Below are 16,811 nucleotides of genomic sequence, written 5' to 3'. Positions count from 1 at the left end.
TGTTCCTAAAAATTTGGTGTGACGAAGGTGAAACCGTCGCACCTTCTTCTCCACAACTAATGTGTTTATTCGTCATGCGAAGTCTTTCTTCACGATCTTTGTGCGATGGATTTTGCACGATGAAGTTTTCATCGCGTAGACGTTTTTGCAATGGAAATATGCTTTACACGACCAATTTGTGTTCGTCGGCCTAAATGTTCAACGTAGTAGTGACCTAAATCACAGTATCTAGTCGAGTGCACCGAAATATGTAATCATAGTATCTATTTGAATGCACCTACATCATAGTACCTACACGAATGCACCTAAATCATAGTACCTACATGAATGCGGTACACAAATGCAGCTAAATCATAGTACCTATATGAATGCACCTAAATAATAGTATTTAGTTGAATGCACCTAAATATTCGTACCTTAAGTTCCATGGTAAAAAACAAGTGATGGCATTACAATATACTATATACATAGCCATCTTAATTTTAGAAAATGAATTACTAATTTCTAGAATATGAACTAAAATTAGTTTGAAATTGGAATGAGAATTAAAAAAAAAAAAAAAAAAAACTATTGCATAGTATCATATATATTATACATCCTCAAAAAAAGCTATAATAAATGACGTCCTATGATTTTTAAAAATAAAAAAAATAAAAAAAATGGTCTTAGTTACAAACATTCACAAAAGGGTATAATTGGAAATATAAAACAGAAACCAACAAAGAAATAAGTGACAACCTAATGTGGAATAATGTAGGCTGACGTGGCTATTTGCCCAGAGACTTAATTGAATTGTTAATATTGCATACGGTATTCTCCTAAACTAAATCTTTTTCAAGAATTAATATCTAGTTTTCTATAAATATCATCAAATCATGATATTGACCTAACTACATGTGGCAACATATTATTGGAGGTGTGGGATATCATGGGTGCCACATCAATCATCACCAAGACGGAAAAATCATATCGATGCGCGGTCCTTAAAGTCAAGGACAACATTTTTTATTTTTATTATCAATCTCAAACTGAGATGTTAGGTCAATCTAACAAACCAATTTTAACTAAAATCCTGTAATAATATAAGAGCATTTCCAACAAACTAACTAAGAGAGGACCTTTTGGCTATTTCAAGATGAAACAAAGCAAAACTCAAAAGTGTCAAGTCCAAGTCCAAATAACGCAATGAACAGTTTCTCGCTAGATTTAGTGATGTAGGAGAGAGAAATTATTTTTCTTCTATGCACTTCCTATTGATATGTCTCCCTTCGAAAGTAACAATATTGTAGATTGGTTGTTGGCTGGCGGATGCGTCAAGGTCTAATATCTGGGGAGCAACAACAGAGCGATGAGATTCTTCAGCTTCTGAGTGGGAAAGCATCTAGGTCCTCAAATATGGATTGACACACAGCGGAGTGACAGACCGATCGACGGAGCGATGATATACTTCGACATTGAGTGATGGGGTTTCTTCGATTTCGGCGAGTCAGCTTCTGAAGTTTATGGTTGTCAACTATTGGGTTGATTATGGAAGAGATAAGGGAGAAGGAAAGGTGAGAAAGAGTACTTCACGTGAGAAAATTTAAAAATTTATAGAGCTTCACATGTCCAATAGCTTAACTAAAGGATACCTTTGTTACCATTTTTCATCATATTCTGGACTTTTTTTTTAATTCTTAAATAGCAAATGAAAAAATTATCTTTCAGTTAAGTACAGAACAAATGTTAAAATATTAGTAAAGAGACACAATAGAGATACAAAAATGGAAACATCAGACCCTTGGCTATAAAAAATTAAAGGTGTTGGATTCTTAAATAATAAAATACTATAGTGTTTGTTAAAATAGAGAGCCGCTGGGAATGATAAGTTAAATTCACTAGCTAAATTGTTAAAAAAAAAAAAAAAAATTCACTTGCTAATTTAGATTTTTTGACACTACTAAATAGCTAAAGTAACAAAAATTTAACATTTGTTGTTGGAGATGCTCTAAGGCTATCTCCAACCCAAGGTTGGAAAACCCCAAAATTTAGCCCTGCATTTTCAACCAGTCATCTATATATATATGAGGTTAATTAGTTTTTTTTCTCCAACAGTAAGAGACCTATAATTCTCACCATCAACTTTATAATTTGTTAAATTTTTTTATTTCATTGAATTTTTTTTCTAATAATTTTGGAATTAGTTTTTGTATAATCTATCTTGTTTATTTTTACAAACATTTTGATATAAAAAAGATTCAAACTTTGAAAAAAAAAATGTTGGTGTATTTTCGAGTGGGATTCATATGATGAACAAATGGATGAGTATTTATAGAGTTTTGGTGTTAGATCTGATTGGGATTAATTAATAACACTGTTCTAAAAATCTCCACTTAGCGCCGCCTGGGCACTAGGCGGCTGGTCACCGTCTCAATTAATGCCTAGATGTTTGAAAATTAAGAAAGAGCGCTTAGACCTACTGAGGCACCCACCTAGCCTACCAAGATCCGCCTAGGTTGCGACTCACTTAGACAAAAAATAGATAAATTTCATTTTGCATTTTATTTTTTTCAATAAATTGTAAGAGACTTGTTGAATACTTAAATGAACACACATTATATACTTGTTTTCCATGTTTTCATTATGTTCCAATGACACACCCTAACCTAGATCGAGGTGTGACTAGCCACCCAGGCCCCTACCACATCCCGGGCTTGACTCCACCGTAACACGATATTGTTCGCTTTGAGCCCCGACCACGCCCTCACAGTTTTGTTTCTGGGAACTCACGAGCAACTTCCCAGGGAGGGCGTGGTCGGGGCCCAAAGCGGACAATATCGTGCTACGATGGAATCAAGCCTGAGATGTGGTGGGGGCCCAGGTCGGGATGTGACATCCAATAGCTCATAATATATATGTCATTCTATTTTGTAGTTTATGATGAAATTATATATATTTTAAGTATAAATAGACACTTATTTATATGACATATAATAGATTTAATTAAATCCGCTTAGGCGCTCGCCTGGCTGCTTAGGCGCTAGGCCCCAGCCCGCCGCCCGACTAACACCTAACGTCTTTTAGAACCTTGATTAATAATATTATTTTGACCGTTGGATTTTTATTTGAGCTGTTAGATTTTTTTTATTGTCAAATGGATGAGTATTTATAACTGTCGAAAAAAATTTAAAACTGACAGTTGGATTGCAACGGTAAAAAACATTAAATAACTGTTGGAATCTGATGTAGTTGGGCACACCATATCAGATCAAAACTCAGGAGCACGTGTCAGCCATTTGATGCCAACATGGCTATTATTTGGGTAGCAGAAGAGATGTTTGTCGTTTGCTCGCCTGCAAACAATCTGTCTGCTATATTGCATCCAATGCACGAGCCCCGACCTTGTCTGGTCACTTCCTTCCCTCATCCATCAAGGAGGGAGAGGGGGGGATAACAGACCCAAATCCTATAAACACAAAATTCCATTTTTTCCAACCCTAAATACTTCCTTGGAGATGTTTTGGGCTTAATTTTTGGTGTAGGATTCTCTCCCCCTTTTCTCCCTCCCATCCCCTCCCCTTCTATTTGAACTATCACGATTAAGTCACTTCAATATCTTTTAAATTTTTTTTTTTATAGAGAACAAAAGACAAAATGAAAAGTATGAGATGAAAAGATAGAAGGATACATGAATAAGAGAGGAGAGAATCTACCCCGCAAATTTTGAGTTCCCTTTCCCATCCCCTTGAAGACGGACAAGGATTGTCTGCCTTCCCACTTTCGGTGCCCTTCCGTTCCCTCCTGCTTGTGTGGTCACGGTTAAGCCACGTCAACATTTTATATTACTATTTATTTTTGTCTTATTATCTCTATAAAAAAAATAATATAAAATATTGACGTGACTTAACCGTGACCATATAAAACAAGAATGCACGAAAAGGCACCGAAAGTGGAAGCACGGACAATCCTTGTCCCTTGAAGACAACCTAAGGACAGCAATGAATTCATTAAAATTAAAATGTTAACCATGACCAATGGATTTACTATTTAGGCGGCCAGCCTTTTCATCCTCACAAGGCCCACCCATTCATCAAGTCAACTTTTATCAGCCGATTGTTTCATTTTTATCTCGTTTCACACGTTTTATTAATTAATTAATTAAATGACGCTACAACGCTAATTAACGTCTAGGGGCAAAATCATCTTTTCACACTAAAGTTACAAATAATTCAGGACGGACTGTCACAATAATTCTCACCATCAACTTTATAATTTGTTAAATTTTTCTATTTCATTGACTTTTTTTTGCTAAAAATTTTGGAATTAGTTTTTGTATAATCTATCTTGTTTATTTTTACAAACATTTTGATATAAAAAAGATTCAAATTTTGAAAAAAAAAATGTTGGTGTATTTTTTAGTGGGATTCATATGATGAACAAATGGATGAGTGTTTATAGAGTTTTGGTGTTAGATCTGATTGGGATTGATTAATAACACTGTTCTAAAAATCTCCGCCTAGGTGCTAGGCGGCTGGCCACAGCCCCGATTAATGCCTAGATGTTTGAAAATTAAGAAAGAGCGCCTAGACTTACTGAGGCACCTGCCTAGCCCACCAAGATCCCCCTAGGTTGCGGCTAACTTAAACAGAAAGTAAATAACTTTCATTTTGCATTTTATTTTTTTCAATAAATTGTAAGAGACTTGTTGAATACTTAAATGAACACACATTATATGCTTGTTTCCCATGTTTTCATTATGTTCCAATAACTCATAATATATATGTCATTGTATTTTGTAGTTTATGATGAAATTATATATATATATATATATATATATATTAAGTATAAATAGACACTTATTTACATGACATATAATAGATTTAATTAAATCTGCCTAGTCCACCTAGGAGCCCCGCCTTGACCCGCCTGGCCGCCTAGGAGCTTAGCCCTAACCCGCTACCCGACTAGCTCCCAGCATCTTTTAGAACCTAGATTAATAATATTATTTTGACCGTTGGATTTTTATTTGAGCTGTTATATATTTTTTATTGTCAAATGGATGAGTATTTATAACAGTTGATTTTTTTTTTAAAATTGACTGTTAGATTGCAACGGTAAAAAACATTAAATAATCGTTGGAATCTGATGTAGTTGGGCACGCCATATCGGATCAAAACTTAGGAGCACATGTCAGCCATTTGATGCCAACGTGGCTATTATTTGGGCAGCAAAAGAGATGTTTGTCGTTCGCTCGCCTGCAGACGATCTGTCTACTATATTGCATTTGATGCACGAGCCCCGACCTCATCTGGTCAGTTCTTTCCCTCATCCATCAGGGAAGGAGAGGGGGGGATAACAGACCCAAATTCCGTCCTACAAACACAAAATTCCATTTTCCCAGCCCAAAATACTTCCTTGGAGATGTTTTGGGCTCAAATTTTGGTGTAGGATTCTCTTATCATTTTTTCCCTCCAATCCTCTCCCATTCTATTTGAACCGTCATGATTAAGTCACTTTAATATCTTATAATTTTTTTTATAGAGAATAAAAAACAAAATGAAAAGTATGAGATGAACCGATAGAAGGATACAAGAACAAGAGAGGAGAGAATCTACCCCTCAAATTTTGAGTTCCCTTTCCCATCCCCTTGAAGACAGCCCAAGGACAGCAATGAATTCATTATAATTAAAATGTCAACCATGACCAGTGGATTTAATATTTAGGCAGCCAGCCTTTTCATCCTCACAAGGGCCACCCATTCATCAAGTCAACTTTTATCAGCCGATTGTTTCATTTTTATCTCGTTTCACACGTTTTATTAATTAATTAATTAATTAATTAAATGAGATTTCAAATCATTGAAGAGCATTACAATTACATTCAAGTGCCATTGATCGAGACTCTAGTTTTACATTTGTCCTAGTTAAGTTACCAACTAGAAACACTTATAAAACGTTCTATTTAGGGAAAAAAAATTGATATCAACACTTTAAAATGTGATCATGCACGTTCAAAGTGAAAAATATAAAAAGAAAAGAAAAGTGCATAATGACTGTTTTTAATCTTAAATTGACGGTTATTTTGTCATATTCACCAGCATCGAGCTCTTGATCTCCAACAACTTCACCAACAAAGTCCGGCCATAATCAAGATGGATACATGGAAGCCGGAGATAAGAGAGATCTATAGAAATGGGAGAAAAAGGAATTGGATTTTGAGAGAGGAGAGAAGTACGACGCTAGTGTTGAACTCCGGGTACTGAAACAAATGACAATCAGATGGAGAAAAGGGGTGAAAAGAAATGTGTTTGGATTTTCAACATCACTTTCAACCCATTTGTAGATTTTCACTTTCTATAATCTGATTCGTCTGATGAATTTAACAATCATAATAGTTTACTCCACAGCTAAACCTTGCACAATACCTCCGTACTCCAACAGCTTGGTCGGTTTACATTAGAAAGACGAACTCAACAAGTATTGAACTTAACAGAAATGTTCAACTCATCAACAAATGGTCGGGAAATATCCGGTCACTCGTCTTTAAATTGAATACTAAACACGAAGAATAAATAAAGGGATCTATTATTAGTATTTTAAAATTCTCATTCTATACTTCTTTGTGTTTTTCTTTCCAATTATAAAAAATTTGAAGTATAAAATAAGATTTTTGGAGTGCCAATAACAATTCTGTAAATAAATGTGTTTTTCATATTTTAATCTCAACCTTTTGACTAATGTAACGAGACTCCTGAACTTAATCCATTTTTTTTTTTTTTTTTTAAAAAGAAGGTAATCCAAACTGGAAAAAAAAAAGAAAAATCTTTAGATGAACTCCACACCAGTGTGGTTAAGGGTTTTAAACAGAGCCACCGATCGCTCCGGAAGGACTCCTGGGTAAGTCGATTCGACACTCACCGCCGCCCAATTTCCGAAAAAATGACATTTTGAAGGCAGAATTCGAAAATGAAACCCGAACAAACCCCGTCCCAGCTCGACCGATCTCACCGTTCTTCCGGCAACCGGCGCAGCACGCGTTCCCAAGTAGCCCCGGACTGGAATCCGACGGACGAGCTCATCCTCGTGAACGAGGTCGCCGCCGTCGAGGCCGACTGCCTGAAAGCGCTGTCGTCGTTTCAGAAATGGAAGATCATAGCTCAGAACTGCTTTGCCCTGGGTGTGTCGCGGACATTGGACCAGTATCGCCGGAAGTGGGACGCTTTGTTCGGCGAGTACAAGGGGATCAAGCAGTGGGAGGCGAAGTGCCGAGCTTCGGATTCGTACTGGGTTTTGGGAATTGAGAGGAGGAAGCGGAATGGGTTGCCGGAGAAATTTGATCAGGAGCTGTTTAGCGGGATCGATAAGCTTGTAAGGGTGAGGGGGAACCAATCGGATACGGACCCGGATAGTGATCCCGAAGATGAGGCGGAGGCTGAGCCGAAGGAGGAACTTGATTCCAAGCCAGGTATGCTTGTTCACAAGCCCCAAATGGAAATCTGTGTTGATATGTAATACTGCATTGCATGATTACAATGCAATTGCGTGTTTGGTTTCACATTTTCGTTTAATTTTGTGCCGAAGATTTTGTGTTGGCATCATTGGTTGCTGAATGAATGTTTACATTGTGAAGTATGCCTTCTATATCAGCTCATTACTTTGGAAAATTATTAATGAAGCGGGAGGGTCCAATCGAGCGCCCTTTGTATAGAATGGTGTTATTTTGCCCGCTCACAAATCACTTACTAACGGATAGATGCAATATGCAGGGGCTTGTAGCTCAAGTGGTTAAGAATTATTACTCTTCCACCCGATGTCTTGTGTTTGAATCCCTCACCCCCAATATCGCTTAAATAAAAAATAACGTACAAATGATTAAGAGATTATGGGCTTTGAAATCTGGAGAAGAACATAATCTTGGTTGGTAAATGCAAGATATGTTAAATCTAAGTAGTAAACAAAACTGGAAAGTTTATTTATTTTTTGTTTGCCTATGATTTTTGTAGGTGAAGGGGCAAGTTCACTCCTTAAACAGTGTATTTACGCACCAAAAACGAATTGATACTTAAATCATGATTCATAAGGTTGGAATGCTGATGTGCATGAATGTTTTATTAACAAGGGTTGGTTGAGACATACGACATGTGCATACCCACTTAATAGTTCTGTTGTTTGTGAGATTGATTACTCTATAACAGTGTGTATACCATTTCAATTTTCAATAAATTCTTGATTAATTGAGTCTCCTGCTCCTGGTATTATTTCTAGACGTTAATGGGTGATGTCGTTAAAAGTTTAAGGTGGTTGAATTTGCAATGTGAAAAGTTGTTTAGATAGTTTTTATAGGACAACTGCATAAGTCGCTTGAACTTTTGAGTAATGGGTGAGTAAATGAATAATTAGTTATTGTTTAACTGTTTTTGTGCTTGAAGTTGTGAAAATGCTAACAATCAGGTTGTTTGCGTAAGTAATTCTCACCAGCTCTTTTCTTTTAATTGCCTTGTATGCAAGAGTCCAAGAGGAGAAAGCGTCGATCAATACCTCAGAAAAGCTGTCCTAAAGAAAATTCATTGAGAAGCTGCAAGAGAGAAAAGCCTCACGAAACTCATGCTCAAGAAAAACCTCAAGAAACCCATGCAGAAGAAAAACCTGTGGGAAGCGGCTTAAAAGCAATTCCTACGAAGAGCCTGGCAGAAGAACAGCCTCAGAAGAGCTGGGTGAAGAAAAAACTTACAAATAGTCAAAGAAAAGAGGAGGCAATCAGCATTGAAGAACAAGAGAAAATTGCGGCTATGAAATTGCATGAAAGTGCAGAACTAATCCGTGCTATCGTTACTGAGACACCTGACCATGAGGCTGCTGGCGTGAAGAGCACCGGGGACCTCCAAACTGATTTTGTTAGGTGCCAAGGGGACCGGGTCATTGCATGCCTCGGCGATATTGTGAAGACTCTCGACCAGCTCCGTCATCTTGTCCAGGAATGTGAATAGTTTTTCCCTAACTTTTAATTTCTTTTGGACTGAATGTGAATATTTAAATGGTTAAGAGTTTGGTGTTAAAGTTTATCTTTAATGGTAGATGCAACGTTGGAATTAGCTTCATTACTGTGCTGTTTGCGTGTGGAACACCAGTTTAGCCATGAATGAGAGTTGTTCCCGGTCTTTTTCGCATTATAGTCCACTCTTTCTCTTCAAAAGGGCAAGGGCAAGTTGTCATCCTAGATACATTATTAATCTCAGGTGATTACCCGCGGGTTATTGTCAGCCTTTGATGCATATAGATCTCATTGTAGGCTTTGCATACATCAACAGTTGATGGTCACCATCATACACTTTGTACGCGTGTGGATGACTGTCGAGAACAATCCTCTAGGCAACAATGCCAAATTGTAGTAGTGCTGTATGACCATGGGCTATCACAAATGTTTTAGGACTTGTCCTTCGTTTTGCTTCTTCCTCAGGAGCTTCACGTGTGGAAGTTTGAGACCATTGGAAAGCACTAACTATTACTTGTATCTGGCTTTGGACCCGTGATTGCCAACTGAAGAAACGAATATGAAATGACATTGAAAATTAAAAAGGCTAGGGTGGCGGGTTGCAAGGACACCTCTCACGAGATTTCGGACTTGGTTTGGTTCAGTTCTTGGGATCCTTTACTCTTTGATTTATCAAAACCGAATCAAACCGCCACTTAAGTTTGAATCTGGTTAGTGCTTGAGCGTGGCTCAATCTCCCTATGTATATGTCAGTATGTATGTATGACATTGTTTTGTTTCTCAGTGAACCAAATATATATAAATATATATATATATATATATATATATATATATATATATATATATAACATGTCAACACATGAATATGAAATGACATGGAAAATAAAAAAGCTACTAAAATCTCTCTGGAGCATCTGTACTCTTCACTCCACTTGAAACCCCTAGGTGAAGAAAGCCAGGGTGGTAGAGAGACTCTCACGAGAAAAGGCAAGCTCTTTTGCCTTTCCTTTTCCAAATTTCCAACTTTCGTTTTCTTCGGGTTTTGGATCGTTTCTATTTTGATGGTCCAACCTGAACTAAACTGGTCATTATGTCTTGAATTGAATCGTCTGGTTTGATGTCCACTCTTATGTTGATAGGTTCACTCTCACTGCTAAGACTTTTGAAACAGTCGCGCGTGTCTACGAACGAGTGGTCCAAGTGGCATTGAAGTGAGTTGGCAATTGAAAATTTTGATCTTCCAAGGGAGGAAATTTAGCATGAAAAGTATGTATATGTGAATTGCTTCATCTACCTTGCAATTACAAAGGGCCCTCTCCTTGTTACAAACAGCATCTTACTCTTGCCCAAATGCCAAGCAAAATCTTTCTCAATCTTCTAACATTGTTGCTTCCATTAATTCATTTACTCTCCAGCACTAACAGAACCAATCCATGAACAATCAAATCAATGTCCACTGCACCAGCCACCCTCAAATTTCATCTCCCGGCCGCCCAAACAACAATTCAAACAAACCTAACACAGCTCCCTTACTTCTCCAATCCTCAGATGAACTCTGCAGCTTCAAAGTCAGCCTAAAATGGTGGGCACTTGACCACTCCTCGTGCTTCGGAAAATTCCTGTCTTACTTCACCTTCATCTTCTTAACAGTCCTAGTCCCAATCCTCACCTCCCTCTCTCTCAAACTCCCATCCGGGGACCCCATCTCATTCAACAAGCTAGTCCAACTTCCCGAGTCGAGCTTAGCCACCATTGGGTTCATTACTCTTTCTGGCTTCTTCCGAAAATATGGACTGAGGCAACTCCTCTTCCTCGACGGTCTTACAGAAGACTCTGGCTTTGTTCATCGCGGATACACTCGTGAGCTCGATAAGGCCTTCAAGTACCTAGCTTGCATACTACTGCCGTCCTTTTTCATTGAGCTTGCCCACAAGATCATATTCTTCTCCACTGTCCATATCTCACTGCCTCGTATAAGCTCAAGCGTCCCAGTCAACTCAATTATGTTTGTTTTGGTTTTGGCTTCTTGGGTTTATAGGACTGGGGTGTTCTTGCTGGTTTGTGTTATGTTCCGGTTGACTTGCGAGCTACAAATACTTCGATTCAAAAGGCTTTGCAAGTTGTTTGAGGGGCGTGAATACGAATCCAGTATCATATTCCAGGTATAGTTTGAAATTTCGATAAAATTCCCCATATTTACCATTATACAGTACCTGGTACATTGTGGTATTTAATTAATACTTTCACAATATTACTAAATATCAATAACGCACAATATTTTGTGTATACATTTGATAAAAAAATTCATATAATTTCAGGAACATGTAAGGATAAGAAAGCAATTGAAGGTCACGAGCCACAGGTACCGCTTCTTTATCATCGGATGCATGTTTATCATCACGGTGAGTCAATTCGGGGCCTTGTTGCTCGTTTTGGCATCCAAGACGGAGAAGACTTTCCTCAACTCTGGTGATCTTGTGGTTTGTTCTGCAGTCGAGCTTAGTGGCTTGTTTTGTTGCCTAATGGAGGCAGCAAGAATTACTCATAGAGCTCAAGGAGTTGTAGCAATTGCAACAAGATGGCACATGCTCTTGACTTGTCCGTCTGCCGGATCAGACCAGCAGTGGAAAAGCCGGCAGATTAGCTCAAAGGCAAATGGACGCCGTGGAGAGAGTGACTCTGAACATTCATCAGACATTTCCACTTCAGTTCCTCCGCAGGAGCCTTCCTCATTTCAAACCAGGCAAGCTCTGGGTGAGTATGCTTGCTTTCTAAGTTTATATTCCTTAACTTGATAGTAGTACAGTTATTTTTGTAGGATAACCAGGAAAATTCAAGACCTACTTACTAAATAAAAGACAAAGGCGTATGATGAACTCCGAATATGTGGTCACTTTCAAGTTAATTAACCCCATGTATCAGTTAAACTCGTGTGTCTTTAACATGTGAAAACACACGAGTTCACCTGATACATGGTGATATGGATGCTTATGTATAGTTTGGTGTACGTTTGGGTGTGCAGTGGCGTATTTGAGTCACAACAACGGAGGGATCACGCTGTATGGGTTTGCGCTTGATCGGGGGTTGCTTCACACACTATTTGCATTTGAGTTCTCTCTGGTGCTGTGGGTGCTCAGCAAAGTGGTTGTTTTGTCTTGAGAACAACTTAGAGGTTTGCCGAATGAAGCTTCCAACACCAACATGTCAACGTTAACAATGCTGGAGGTGGAAGAGCAGTACCAATCAGATGAGCTCAAAGACAGATAGGACGATTATATTGAAATCTTCAAAATTTTCCTCATGAAATGGGACAAATACTAGTTAATTGAACATTAATATATACATGAGGATTGTCGATATCAAAAACACACAGAAGGAAGATGTAGAGAGAAGCATTGGTGAGGCAAAAATTCAAATGCTACAACCAAACGTATCCGAGTACATATATACATGTTCATGAACTCGGCTGAGCCAACAATGAACTTACTACTCATCCTCCAAAAAATAAACGAGCAACTTGCTAACAGCAAAGCTATAATACAAAGACTAAAAAACGTTTTTTTCCATGTAGTTTACACAAAGTTTCTCTTACGGGACTTCGTCCCTGTAGTTTCATGTAATTTGCCAATTGTTCCAGGTAGAGGACATCTGCCACTTATGTTGATTTCCTGTACGAAATCTATCAAGCTAACCCTTTCATGAACCATGTACGCGACAATTTGTTAACAAAAGTTGACAGATCTCCTTAGAGTTGCAACAATTGGCATATAATAGATACCGAATTTGATGCATTATATATAGAAAATTATACACGAAAGTCAAACCTTCTGAAAAGTTGAGTTTAGTAGTACTATTTTATGTAAACTTTTGACTTTTTTTTTTTAACTATAATATACCCATATTTATTATAAAATGTATCATAGTTTTAAAATGTACCATATCAGACTTTCACAGCATATATGAGTAAAAAATCATTACTTGATACTAATCTTTGCCCAACATTAGGGTGAATTATTAGTTATTGTAGAAAATGATTCTTTCTTAATCACCAAACGTGCAGCAGTACAACATTTATACAAATATTACAACCATAACAGCCCTTACTAATTACAGCCATAAGAGTCCTGAACTAATGACACAGGAATGACAAATAATTACGAAACGGAAAACCATTACACAAACAGTCATTGCATTGGTGATAAAGGTTGTAACTCGCCAACGCTCCCCCGCAAACTTAACGTTGGTGAGAAGACAAGTTTGGAAATTAGACGATGAAATCGATATGAGGGAAGTGATTTGGTAAAAACATCAGCGAGTTGGTGGGTAAAAGGAATAAATTGGACTCGATGACTGCCATTTGCAACTCGTTCTCGAACAAAATGATAATCGGTTCCAATGCGTTTGGTTCAAGAATGAAAACGGAATTGACCGCCATGTAAGTGGCAGTAAGATTGTCACAATTAAGAACAATTGGCCGAGAGAGAGGGAACTGAAGTTCATGTAAAAGACCTTGAATCCAAACAGTATCAGCTCAAGCATACGTGAGAGCACGATATTCAGTCTCAGTACTGGATCGAGAGACAGTGCGTTGTTTCTTAGCACTCCAGGAGATGAGATTGGGCAAAAAAAAAAATATATATATAGTATCCGGTAGTTGATCAACGTCTGTCTGGACATCCTGCCCAATCAGCATCCGAGTAAGCTATGAGAATGGAAGACTAAGTGGAGCGACGAAGTAATTAATAAACCTTGACCAAGGGTGCCTTTTAGATAATGGACAATGTGTTTCACAACCTCAAAGTGTGTATCACTGGGAGAACTCATAAATTGAGAAACATTCGCATAGGCTATGTCGCGGCGAGTAATTGTGAGTTATTGAAGAGCACCCACAAGTTGACGATGCGACGTACGATCAGCAAGAGATGTATTCCAATCCTTTTACCCATTAATATTTTAGAAAATTTCACAAAACCCTTATCGCTTAGTTTTCGACTTTTGGGAAATATTTTAGTTGATGAATTAGTAGTGGTTGTTCTTGTTTCTTTAGTACCTTCAGTAGTTCCTATACATGTCATGTTCCCTTGGATTATTTACAAGCGGTATTCAAGCTCTTATTTTTGCAACTTTAGCTGCGGCTTATATAGGCGAATCCATAGAAGGTCATCATTGACTAGTTACATAGTCTTAGCCTGATGCAATATTGTATGCGCGACTGAAGGTAATCCACTTAGGGAAGATAAATAAGGTATAAATAAAGGTATATACGATCTATAGTAAAAAAAGATTATGATACAATATTAGGGAATTGAAAAAGAAAAAAAGAAAAAAAGGAGAGATCTAAAAGATCTTTTTCCTAAAATTGTTGTTTGGCCCATTTATACCTCCCTCCAATGAATATTCTCTTTGTAGTGTTTTGTTTTTATCAGTGCGTGAAGCAGAAGTTCGTGAGGCCATGGGAGTCGAAACCGGCTTGCATTCCAGAAGATTGCTTTTCTTGAGGAGATCAACAGTATATTTATTTTGAGTAAGGCAAACAGAATCAGATAACTGAGCCACTTCAATGCCAAGAAAATAATTGAGAGGTCCCAAATCTTTAACTTCAAATCCACACAAGAGAGTTGATAAAAGCTGAAATATGAGATGGATTACTACTCGTAAGCACAATGTCATCAACATAAAGTAGTAAAATCATTATATTAGCACCATCCTGATACACAAACATTGACGAATCAAATCGACTTTGTAACAAACCAACACGAACAAGAAAGGAACTGAACTGGAACCACACGCCGCCGGGGGGGGGGGGGTGGTGTGCGGCCTGTTCAGACCATAAATCGCCTTATGAAGCTAATGACCATGATTGGGACGAAGAGAGTCAGTGAAACCAGGGGGCTGCCACATATAGACTTCTCCTGAGGATAACTGTACAAGACTGCGTTCTTTACATCAAGCTGACGAATTACCCAGCTACAAGAAACAACAATACTCAAAACTATTTGAATAGTGGTCAGCTTGACGACAGGACTGAACGTATCAAAATAATCAACCCCAGGCTGTTGATGAAATCCTTTAGCAACAAAACGTGCTTTGTATCTTTTAACGGAGCCATCAGACCTCCTTTTTACCTTGAAAACCCATTGCATCCCAGTGTGTTATGTCGAGGAGAAGGAGGAACAAGAGACCAAGTGCCCTGTTGAAGAAGAGCATTGAACTCTTCAAGCATGGCCTGTTGCCAATTTGGAGATTTAGACGCCTATGTGTAACATATGGGTTCCATTTCAGTGTCAACTGTGGCCATGAGAGCCAGAGGAATCAGATAGCGAACATATAAGTTTAACTGATATTTGGGGTTTGGTTTGAAGATGCCAGACCGAGAACGCGTACGAATTGGACTGGTGCGACTAGAGATGGAGGAGGGAGTAGGCTCGGCCACAAAAACCGATTCGGTGACAACAAGGGGATAAGTGACAACAAAAGTAGATTCTGGAGTGGGTGGTGCAGCAGCAAGGTCAGCGCCTGGAACAATCTCGGCGGCGACAGGTTGTGCGGCTCCTAGATTGGACTCGGCTGCAGGAGCAGTGGTGTGGGGAGCAGCGGTTACAACTGATGTGGGGGACATGGGAGTACTCGGATGGAGATCCGAACTTGGGCTGGTGACTATAAGTGGCGGGGCAGGTCCACTGTGTGAGTGAAGGCGTGGAAACCCAACGAGAACGAATGCAAATTCTGGTACAGTGGGCGTAGCAAAAGCAGCATCATCACACGGAAATGAGTCCTTATTGGTACCGTTTGGTACGCAAACGGGACAGAACGGAACGGGACGGAACAAGATGGGACGGGACGAATGTTCTGTGTTATGTTTGGTATCCGTAGGACAGAACGGAACGGTTGTTCCGTTCTACGTTTGGTAATTGCATGACAGAACCAAACGATTAAATGACCAACTTACCCTTGTTCCGTCTGTTGTTTGGTACAATGTTTATGTGTGGAACGGAATGGGACAATTTTATTCTATTTTTTTTTTTATTATTTTTTTTAAAGTTGTTCATATTTGAACACATATTACATATATGCTTAAACATTTTAGGGTTTAAACACTCAGAACTTAAACAAAGAAAATGAAATCCCATGATAACTGTTTATCCCATAAAATTCAGAACATTTTTGTCTTAAAATTTCATAACTTTGTGTTCCACGGATGCGGAACAAGTCGTTCCAGGGGTGGAGGTGGAACGAAAATTCAGCCAAATTTCGTCCTGTGGAATAGCGCGTTCCATTGTTTTTCGCGCACCAAACATGGGACAGAACGCCTTGTCCCACTGTGTTCCGTTCCGTCCCACGTACCAAATGGTACCTATGAGACACAACATGACGAGATGCGTAGAGACGACCAAAGGGATTATGGAGACACCGGTAGCCTCGGTAGTGATCATTGTACCCTACAAAAATACAAGCTAAAGAACGAGGTTGTAATTCATTAATTGTACAATATCCAAGGTATGGAAATCAAGCACAGCCAAAGGTCCGGAGAAGGGAATAATCAGGATGTTTGCCATATAATTTGAAAAATGGAGAAACCCATTGGATGACAGAAATTGGAAGGTGATTGATTAAATGAACAGCAGTACAAAGGGCTTCAGGCCATAAATTGAGCGGGACTTGAGCTGTGAGGAGGAGAGGACGACCTATATCAGCTATATGACGGTGTTTGTGTTCAGCAAGGTCATTTTGTTGAGGTGTATGTAGGCAAGAGTAATGATGTAAAATGCCCTTAGCGTTACAAAATTGTTTGAACATCAAATTATAAAATTCTTTGCCCCCGTCACTTTAGAATTGTTTAA

General features: G+C 38.5%; 2 protein-coding genes across 2 annotated transcripts; both read left to right on the top strand.

Annotated features, from left to right (window-relative positions):
• Positions 1–6,808: 6,808 nt before the first annotated feature.
• On the top strand, positions 6,809–9,145 carry LOC137718276 (uncharacterized). The gene is made up of 2 exons (XM_068457795.2): positions 6,809–7,443; positions 8,487–9,145. Exons 1-2 carry the CDS (start codon positions 6,945–6,947, stop codon positions 8,963–8,965), a joined length of 978 nt encoding a protein of 325 aa, XP_068313896.2. The 5' UTR covers positions 6,809–6,944; the 3' UTR covers positions 8,966–9,145.
• A 955-nt stretch (positions 9,146–10,100) lies between these two features.
• On the top strand, positions 10,101–12,534 carry LOC137717013 (uncharacterized). Its single transcript, XM_088699105.1, has 3 exons — positions 10,101–11,132; positions 11,289–11,724; positions 11,993–12,534. The coding sequence occupies exons 1-3, from the start codon at positions 10,404–10,406 to the stop codon at positions 12,127–12,129; spliced, it is 1,302 nt and encodes a 433-aa protein (XP_088555231.1). The 5' UTR covers positions 10,101–10,403; the 3' UTR covers positions 12,130–12,534.
• Positions 12,535–16,811: the final 4,277 nt, after the last annotated feature.

This window comes from Pyrus communis, chromosome 8 (genome assembly GCF_041283825.1).
Source record: "Pyrus communis isolate YQ-2024b chromosome 8, ASM4128382v1, whole genome shotgun sequence".
Classification (NCBI taxonomy): domain Eukaryota; kingdom Viridiplantae; phylum Streptophyta; class Magnoliopsida; order Rosales; family Rosaceae; genus Pyrus; species Pyrus communis.
The sequence above is the reverse complement of the archived record's forward strand: the minus strand, read 5'-3'. Positions and strand labels throughout refer to the sequence as shown.